Source organism: Erinaceus europaeus, chromosome 16 (assembly GCF_950295315.1).
Source record: "Erinaceus europaeus chromosome 16, mEriEur2.1, whole genome shotgun sequence".
In the NCBI taxonomy this organism is placed as follows: Eukaryota; Metazoa; Chordata; class Mammalia; order Eulipotyphla; family Erinaceidae; genus Erinaceus; species Erinaceus europaeus.
Window position 1 is genome coordinate 44,745,987 of NC_080177.1, and position 9,963 is coordinate 44,755,949.

At 42.1% G+C, this 9,963-nt stretch overlaps 1 protein-coding gene across 2 annotated transcripts in view; it reads right to left on the minus strand.

Moving 5' to 3' along the window:
- ABHD12B (abhydrolase domain containing 12B) overlaps positions 1–6,580 on the minus strand; it is a 34,694-nt gene extending 28,114 nt beyond the window's left edge. The window contains exon 1 of one of the 2 annotated variants that reach the window (XM_060174980.1): positions 6,336–6,580. In XM_060174980.1, coding sequence (XP_060030963.1) covers positions 6,336–6,397 — 62 coding nt within the window. In that variant the 5' untranslated portion in view covers positions 6,398–6,580. The remainder of the gene's footprint in view (positions 1–6,335) is intronic. The other variant, XM_007536042.3, reaches the window with a different exon arrangement.
- Positions 6,581–9,963: the final 3,383 nt, after the last annotated feature.

Consider the following 9,963-nt stretch of genomic DNA (forward strand, 5'->3'; position numbering starts at 1 on the left):
AGCACATTCTAAATTAAAAAGAAATAGAGAGGGAGATATACCTGTAGAACTGCTTCACCACTTGTTAAGCTTCCCCTCTGTGGGTGGGAACTAAGGGCTTGGCTTGAGGTCCTTGAAACTATAACATATGAGCTCAACTATATATGCCACCACCTGGCCCCAGAACAATGTATACTTAATGCAGATGAGAATGAGTCACTTAGGAAACTAAAGTCACTAAGGCTGAAAGTGAGACATCACAGGATGGAGGAAAAGGAGCATGGATGCACCAGACTTGCTCCCTTCCTGCAGCTTCATTTGAAAAGGTCAAGGCAGGACCCCAAAGTCATTGGGCTGAATCCCAGAGCAAAATTCAGACTGTTCAAGAGTTGTTACTATTTTTCATCATATCATAATGCAATGATATATATGTAGGCTATTATTTTCATTACTCTTTCAGTGAGCAAATAATCATCAGATTCCCACTATTACGGTTGAATCTTAATAAGCATCCCAGTGAGAAAAAAAAACAAAAACACTGTTGATATGGCATTCCTACAGGAGAGGGATCATGAGTAGCAAAAGAGAGAAAGCATGGAGATTAACTAGATCCAGGCTGGACCTAGGCATGGGGTAAGGCAGGTCACAGACACATTTATTCTACTATTCCTTATGATGCAAATTTCCCAAACCAGGAGAACATCAGAGGAAACGTTATGATATATCCATGAGGAATGGCAGTGTCTCTGGTCACACTGCGTATGGTGGTCAAGAGTAGTGTCTCCTCAGGCAGGGAGTATGAATCAACCTGTCAACACCCATGTTCAGTGGGGAAACAATTACGGAAGCCAGACATTCCACCTTCTGCATCCCACAATGACCTTGGGTCCATACTCCCAGAGGGTTAAAGAATAAGAAAGCTTTAAGAGGAAGGGATGGAATACAGACTTCTGGTGGTGGGAATTGTGTGGAGTTGTCCTCTCTTATCCTATGGTTTAGTCACTGTTTCCTTTTTATAAATAAAAATTTTTTTTTAAAAGAGTAGTGTCTCCTACCTTTAAGAAATGAGGTACACAAGAGATCAGTGTCACCACCTGCTGCTTCCAATTTTTGTCCACATGATAAATCCCTTCCTCTATTGTAAGTGTTTAGTGTGAAAACTGTCCAGTGTAGTCACATTATTTTCCCTGCCTGACTTCTGTGCTTGACCAGAGGTATCTGAACAGTTAACTGTTATTACCTGTACTTTGCAATGAAGAGACCACAATGTAAAGTAACTTGGCCAGGGTCACACAATGAATGACAGTGATCTGGTTAGCTTTCTGGTACCCTCCCCAGTTATCAGGGTTCCAGTGAGTTCTTCCATTTGTCATCTATGCAAATGAAAATGAGCCCCCAGGAACAAGGTTGGCCTATGGCAAAATTCAGCTTTAAAGGAAAGTTGTGTTAAACTCTTCACCCCTATCAAGGTCACTTCTTTTACTTCCCTCCCCCTTCCTGCTCCTGTATCCTCAGTAACCCTCTGATACTACAGGCATCAAAGAACCACTCATGAAAAAGTTAATTCTTTCTCAAGTGTTAGTTTAAAATTCAGCACACTTTTATATATGTTTGGAGAAGGCATGAAGGGAAAAGATAACGGCTCCCCAGCAGATTTGCTGCAGTTCTGCAAGAGTGGGAGACAAGACATGGGCGAAGGGAAACTGACAGCTTTTTAATGGCATCAAACATGGACAACTGCCTTTCTAGAAGATGAGCAAGGACATGAAAATGAGTACTTCATAATATCTTAAAAATATCATCCATGAAGGTGGTAGGAAAGAGAAGACATTGTGATTTTGATTTTGATTTTAACAGTAAGAAATCAAAACCCAGAGAAGCCACTTTGAACCACAGATCAAGTCCAAAAGGGCAGAACAGAACACAATCAGAATCTGTGTGTTGCCTTGTACTTGCTGGACTCCTGCTGGCTTTCTCTCAACTCTCTGAACTCTACCCTGCCTTTTAGCCTCACACTGTTATCTTTTGAAGGTAGCAGGGTGCTTAGAAAGCAGAGGCAGCAGAGGAGAATATGTTTCTGTTTCTAAAGAATAATTCATATAGGATCTTTCTCTCAGACAGCCCCAGGCACTTCTGTGAGAAGCACCACTGGCAGACAACAGTGACCAGAGCCCTCAGCATATTAATAATGCACATCACCTTCTTTTAACTAGGGGCTGTCAATTTAGCTTCCCCCAGATCAGTAGTGGATCAAAAGTCACCAATGGCTAATAGACCTTATTTGAGTAGAGGATACAGTTTCAATCAAATCCCTGCCTCTTCTCCCCCAGGCCCCTGCAAATAGCCAACCACATCAAACAGCCACCTTGGTGTTTCACTGTTCTCTCACCTGCCCTTTGATCAGCTGTGACTATAACTGCACAGGGGCCACAGAACCTAAGTGGGTGATTCTTACTTCCCAAAGCTGGTACTCACTTACAAGACAAATTATGCTCAGAGGTGCCAGCTTTGGCAAGTTCAAATCAGCTCTGAGATATGCAACTCTAGCCCCATTTGACAAAATAACTGTTCCAAATATTAAGATACACTCATAAGTGGAACTTTAGAGACAAGGACAGAAAGGGAAAACACAAAGTAAGATTCAGTCTGGATATGATGTATTGCACCAAAGGAAAGGACTCTAGGGAAGGAGGGGCAGGGAGGGAGGGAGGACCTGCTTTCAGGTGCTGGTGCATGATGGTGAAAAAAAGACCTAAGTTGGGCATGAGGGTTTTTTATAGACAGCTATCATGTGAAGATGAGAAATCATGCCCATGTATCAACAACTATATTGTAATCATCCAATAATCCTCCAATGGGGTTTTAAAAGAAAGAAAGAAAGAAAATTCAAACAACTTAATAATAACAACAATAACAGAGGCATGCTATACATTCAACTTATGTGCCCATTAATTCAGCCAGCATGTACCAGGCAACTAGGCATATTTGTGTCCTCTTCCCTTCTTGCCTCCCAAACAAATCTTCCTTCACACCTACTCAAATATCTCTTCTGAGTCAGAGCCTCTCTAGAAAGATCTTCCCACACTGACCTTTCCTCTCTTCCCTCTCCTCTTACTGATTATAACCAAGACATCAGGTTGGCCCTTTATAGTTCTCTGACTTTCCCCACTATTTGCCCCATCTTTTCAATGACCAGAACCACAAAGCATATAATGCTTCTATAACATTCCATTCTGTCTGGAAAACGATATCGCTTTCTTTAATAAGGGATAAAAAAACAATGCTTACTGGTAGCTTTGAGAGAGGGCATTTTTTCTAAATTATAGTAGAAAATTAAGTGATGTGAACTACATAAAAGCAAGTTTTTTTTCTTTCTGTTTTATTTACTGCTGAGTGCTCAGGACCTAGACTTATATCAGATAGGCAGACAGATAATCAATACTTTGGAGAAAATGAACAATTCTATCAGCCCCCTTTTTTCTAAACACTATCTAGAAATGTTGACTTAGGGTGGGGCAGGGGAGACAGCATAATGGTTATGCAAATAAACTCATGCCTGAGACTCAAAAATCCAAGATTCAATCCCCACACACCATAAACCAGACTTGAGCAATATTCTGGTAAAGAGAAGAGGAGAGAAGAGGAGAGGAGAGGAGAGGAGAGGAGAGGAGAGGAGAGGAGAGGAGAGGAGAGGAGAGGAGAGGGGAGGGGAGGGGAGGGGAGGGGAGGGGAGGGGAGGGGAGGGGAGGGGAGGAGAGGAGAGGAGAGGAGAGGAGAGGAGAGGAGAGGAGAGGAGAGGAGAGGAAGAGGAGGGGATAAGGAGAGGAGAGGAAGAGGAGGGGATAAGGAGAGGAGAGGAAGAGGAGGGGATAAGGAGAGGGGAAAGAAAGGCAGGGAAGGGGGAGGAGAGGAGGGCAGAGAGACTTGGCTGGACTAGGGTGTAATAAAGAGGGAAATTATCCTTTGACTTCCCCATCTTCTTTCCTGGACACATTTTCCATCATTGGAATTCCAAGAAACAGTTGTAAGTGTAGATCTACACTCTCTGCCCATCTCTCCGATGCGGAAGTTACACCTGATAAAATAAAGACTCCCTGCAGACCAATTTTATTCTTTCAGATAACAACTCTGGCAATTAATTTTTTAGTAAGACAAGAAAGAGTTCCCAACTTCCTCTCCATCATCAGCAAAATGGGTTGCCCCAAAGAGAATGAACAGCAGTCTCTATTCTCTGTCTAATAAATGCTCTTTGCTGCCAAATAAGTGTTAAATAACCAGCCATAAACTCTACAAAGAGCACAGAAAGGAAAAGTGGTAAATGCCAGCTTTTCCAGAATAACTCCATGGGAATAAGTCTCTGAAGTATGAAGTTCCAAGGTGTTGTCAGTCAGGAGGGGGTGTGGTCTTCAGTGGAGTTCCTGAGCCTAAGTACAGCTGCTTTTCACCCACCTGTCCTGAAGTACAAAGATTCAGAAGAGAGAAGACTTGAGTTTGGCTTCAGTATTCTGTGCCTAAATGTGATTCTTGGATATTATGTGATGAGGCATAATTAAAACAAAACCAAGGAATAGAAAGAATAAAGGTAAGGGGAAATTATGTATAATTATATATATAATATATATAATTAGAAATTTTATATATATATATAATTTCTACACCAAGAATACAAGTTACCCTGATATACTGGGCACAGTGACTGCAATCAATACCTGGCTTCCAGGTATTGTCAGCAATACCTAGCTTCCAGGCCAACAAGACTGGTTGTCATTGCTGGTTGTCAGCCACTTTAAGATTCTGTTTGAGTTGAGTTAAGAATTGATAGAAGGGTATCCATAAACTAGTGCAAAATATATACCTGAAAGCAAAAGTGCACTAGAGTTTGCAGCGAGTACCCACCTAACACTTCCTCTCCACTATTCCAACCTTTGGGTCCATGATTGCTCAACAATTTGTTTGGCTTTGTATGTTAACTCTCTTTTCAGCCACCAGGTTCCAGATGCCATCAGGATGCCGGCCAGGCTTCCCTGGACTGAAGACCCCACCAATGTGTCCTGGAACTCTGCTTCCCCAGAGACCCACCCTACTAGGGAAAGAGAGAGGCAGACTGGGAGTATGGACTGACCAGTCAATGCCCATGTTCAGCGGGGAAGCAATTACAGAAGCCAGACCTTCCACCCTCTGCAAAGCACAATGACCCTGGGTCCATGCTCCCAGAGGGATAGAGAATGAAAGCTATCAGGGGAGGGAATGGGATATGGAGATTGGGTGGTGGGAATTGTGTGGAGTTGTACCCCTCCTACCCTATGGTTTTGTTAATTTATCCTTTCTTAAATAAAAAATAAATTTAAAAAAAGAATTGATAGAAAGAAGAAAATATAAAAACTGTGGCCCTGTGGGGGTAGCAAAAGTGGATAAAGAGTTGGAATCTCAAGCACGAAGTCCAACTTGACACTTGGTATAGCATGTGCCAAAGTGATGCTGTGGTATTCTCTTTCTCTCTCTCTCTCCTTGCCCCTCTCCCTCCCTCCTTCCCTCCCTCACTCATTTGTAAATACATTTTTAAAAAAGAAAAAGAATGCGGGGTTTGGGCAGTAGCACAGCAGTTTAAGCGCACTTGGTGCAAAGTGCAAGGACTGGTGTAAGGATCCTGGTTCGAGCCCCAGGCTCCCCACCTACAGAGGAGTCACTTCATAAGTGGTGAAGCAGGTCTGCAGGTGTCTATCTTTCTCTCCCCTCTCAGTTTTCCCCTCCTCTCTGGATAGCTATCTGTTCTATCCTACAATAATGACAACAATAACAACAATAATAATAACAACACAAGGGCAACAAAGGGGGGAAAATAGCCTCTGAGCCCCAGTGATAACCCTGGAGGCAAAAAAAAAAAAAAGAAAGACAAAGAACATGAAAAACCCTCCAACTAGATAATGATGTAAGCAGTGAAAGAACCTGACACAGGCAAAGTTAGGTTATTGTTCCAGTGTACTTGCTAAATCTAACCTAAGACAACAGCATCCAAGATAATAAAAGTTTTCATTGTTACCTTTACTCATTTCTCAAATAGGTTCTGCACGAAAATAAAATGGTCAAGGCAGGTAAGAGATTGGTTATGAGAAGCTGAATCATCTTTCTAGGACTTCTATTTCAGAAACCAGAAAGGTGGGTGAGTTCCTGAAAAAGCTGAGATCTAGAATAAAGTCAACTAGAGAACTAAAGAGCTGAGGAGTGGCTGGGTGGGGAGGGGAACTGTTCAGGGACGGGTTGGAAGGGGGCTGTGCTGGGTCTTCAGTCCCACCTGGGAGCCCACCCATCACAGACAGCACCCGTCCTCAGCAGGAGTCGCGGCTTGGAGCACTCACCGCAGGTTCCTCACCACCATGTCCCACCAGGAAGCCACGCAGTTCTCGGTGTCCCCCTCCATTCCTGCCCGCGTCCCTACCGCCACCGCTGCGGCTGCGGGAGCTGCACCCTGAAGTCCAGAGGCAGCTAAGTCCGCCCCAAAGCCCACGACCCGCCTCTTCCCCAGCGGACCGCCACCTGCCCCGCCACCTACTGGGCTCCCAGTGACCTGACCTCACCACTGGAGGACTTAGCCCCAAACGCAGGCAGGTGCCTCCTGAGCTTGCAGCCAACTATGTTCAATATTATGTTCTATGTTGCTCCAAATTGCCTAGTTTATACTTCTATCTGCTCATCGGGGACACACCCTTGCAGTGACGTGTCTTTTTTTTTTTTGTTATTTTGTTATTTCTTTTTTTGTTATTTTGTTTTGTCTTTCAGATACAAGCTGAGAGTGAAAGAGAGCGCAGGACCAAAGCTTCCTTCAATACAATAGCGGCTGGCCTTGAACTTGGGTGGCCACGCAGCACAGTTCACAAGTGAGCTATTATGCCAGCCTGTGATGACTATTTCTTAACCATGACAGTAATAAAAGAGAAATTTGATGGTCAGAACTTTAGAAGATCTCCATGAAAAATATAAGCTTGTAAAAGTAAAGAGGTGAATAATAACTACCGAATAAGTTCACTCATATGTAGAATAGAGATAACTAGAGCAAAGAAACTGGCAAAAGAACTTAAGTAACCAAACTGTCACTTAGACTGTAAGAACAATGGTAGTTGTGTGGAGGATTGAGAGAAGGTACAGAACTTTGGTAGTGGGTAGGTGACTTGCATGCATAGATAGGTAAACTATACTCCTGACATGTTATAATTTTTAAATAACTTTTAAATCACTAATAATAAAATTATTATAAGCTTTGCTCTACTTTGGCCTCTTTTCTTTCTATTTACATTTATGTGTGTACTTATTTATTTTACTCACTTACCATAAGAAAGAACAAGAGAGGAGCAGGTGGAGAAGACCAGAGCACTGCTCAATATTGGCATTAGGTGGTGCCTGGAATTGAACATGGGACCTCTGGGACCTCAGACATGAAAGCCAGAGCTTTAGTATGTTCCTCCAACCCATTCTTTCTTGCTTTGTCTCCTCTCTCTCTTTCTCTCTCTCTCTCTCTAAGTTTACCTATATCCAGTCCCTCTCTTCACACACACACACACACACACACACACACACACACACACACACACCTGTCATCATTACTATAGAAAGAATTTCTTTGGCATCCCTTCAATTTAGTAATGGCTTATTTAAGAGGTTGTGAACACATGCAAAATTAACATCTTGGTGCTCCTCACTTTGGTGTTTTGAGTTTGAGGGCGTTTGTAACAGGTAACAGGTCACAGAGTCTTACCCTTGCAGCAATCAGGCACTCACACTTGAAAAGGTTTAGCACTGGATATTAGTTTACATAATGCATTGTTTCCTAGTTTCAGGAATGGCTTTCAACCAGAGAAGCTCCAGGGACATCACTAGGCAAAGTGTGGAAGCTAGAAAGAAGAAAGGGAATGAGGTTTTGTTTGAGACTAGAATGCAGCTTGAGACTAGAATGAAACTTCATCTTGAAGGTGAGGTACAATGTTTCCAGAAGAAAAATGTGCTCTCTCTCCTAGCACCTGAACAGAGGGGTCTCTAGCAGGTAGACAGAGTCCTGCAGGGACCCACCCACAGCAAGTACAGGAAAGCAACCATACCTTTCAGGAATGACAGTTAAGGACTAGGTCCTTTTCTATAGGTGGTAAGGCAAGATGGAAGTTTTTCAGTACATATGGCTCTGAGGATGCCAATTTTCTGATTCATATCAAGATAGAAGAGGAATGAAGTCAAGAAGAACCCAAGGAATCTAAGCTGGACTGATGAGTAAGCTGCAGGTAAGTTTCCACAGGGTCACACCCTGCATGATAAGCAGGTAAAGGTCTGGCTTCAACAGATGTCAGATTCTAATCCCAGAGTAGATTATGATGTTGGTCTGGTATTGCCTAGCTTTGGGAGACTCTCCAAGGAGGCAGTACAGAATGCATATTTTTCACTAACTTCATCTTCTCTTTCTCCTCCTTTAAAACTGTTTCACTTGCTGGAGTCCCTGGTTTTTGTTGTTGTCCTTGTTTGTTTTTACTGATGCAGGGGGATCAGAGATTGTAAGCGGAAGGAGCAGGGTGGAAGAAGGCAATAAGAAAGAGAAGCATTTGCATTTGGTCTCAGATTCTATTTCTACCTGTTTATTCAGGTTGAAAGAGGAAAGGACCACATGCCAGTTGAGCAAACAAAGTTGTAAACTCCAAGAATAGGGATTTACAATGCTCAGCAAAATTTCTGAAGTTGGAAATCACTATGTATTGTATAACAAAAATATTTGTAAATTAAAACTCTAAGAAAAAGCTTTTCCTGACATTAATAGCTCCATTCAAACGGCAAATCCTGGGAAGAGAATATTTGATGTGATTTGTAGAATCTAAAAGACAGGTGATTTGTTCATTTATCTCACACTTACTGAGCATCTTTTAGGTGTCAGATCTCACTGTATTGATACAAAATAGGATCCTGCCTGATAAAGAAATTTATCTCAGAATAAATCTTGAGAACAAAGACTAGAAATTGCAGACAGCCCAGGACACAGGTGTGTCAGGTGAGCTTAAATAGAGATAGGAAGTGGTTGGATTCTTTTGAACTCTCTTTTTCCCCATCTATCCCACTAGCATAGGCAAGTTACATGAGAGGTGAAAAGTTCTATTTGAGTACGAGGGAATATCTAGCTTTTCTAGTTCCACAAGCTTTTGCAAATGAGTCTGATCACCTTGTTGTATTGGGAGGAAAGCAAAAGATGTCTGTGAGATGAATTGTCATGAATGTTTCTTCACCTGGTTGTTTCTATGGGATCCTCTTTGTTCAAATCATCCTGTCACAGGACTCCCTCAACTCTTGTTGCTTCATTGAGAGACAAGGAATAGGAAATTTCATATACATGGCCATTGCTGCTGGTGTTAAAACATAGAATAAAATAATCCTCTTATCCTATGGTTTTTGTCAGTGTTTCCTTTTTATAAATAAAAATTATAATCATAAAATAATAAAAAATAATAAAATGATCCTCCTAAGTTCCCCATTTGTTTAGCTAGCCTGTTCAACACTATTAAAGCTTTGGGATTAAAACTCTCTCCTACCTCTCTGGAAGTTCTTTTCTGAATTCCTTCAACAACACTTTAAAAGTTAGTTGTGTGACCAGGAGGGTGACACAGTGGATAGTGTTGAATATTTAATCATGAAGGCTCAAGTTAAATCCCCAGAATACACATACCAGCATGTGATGCTCTGGCTTTCTTTTTTCTCTTTCCTCTCTCATTAATAAAAATGTTTAAAGGGGCTAGGTTGTAGCACACTTGTAGAGCATACACATTAAAGTACTCAAGGACCTGGGTTCAAGTCCCCACTTGGAAGGGGAAGCTTCATGAGTGATGAAGATCTGTTGCATATCTCTCTCTCTCTCTCTTCCCACCCCCTGTTGGGAATACATTGTTTTTACTGACTGTAAAGAGAAGTAATTATGGGCTATGTACATAATTAGCATATGGCTGATGTCATGAGCATAGG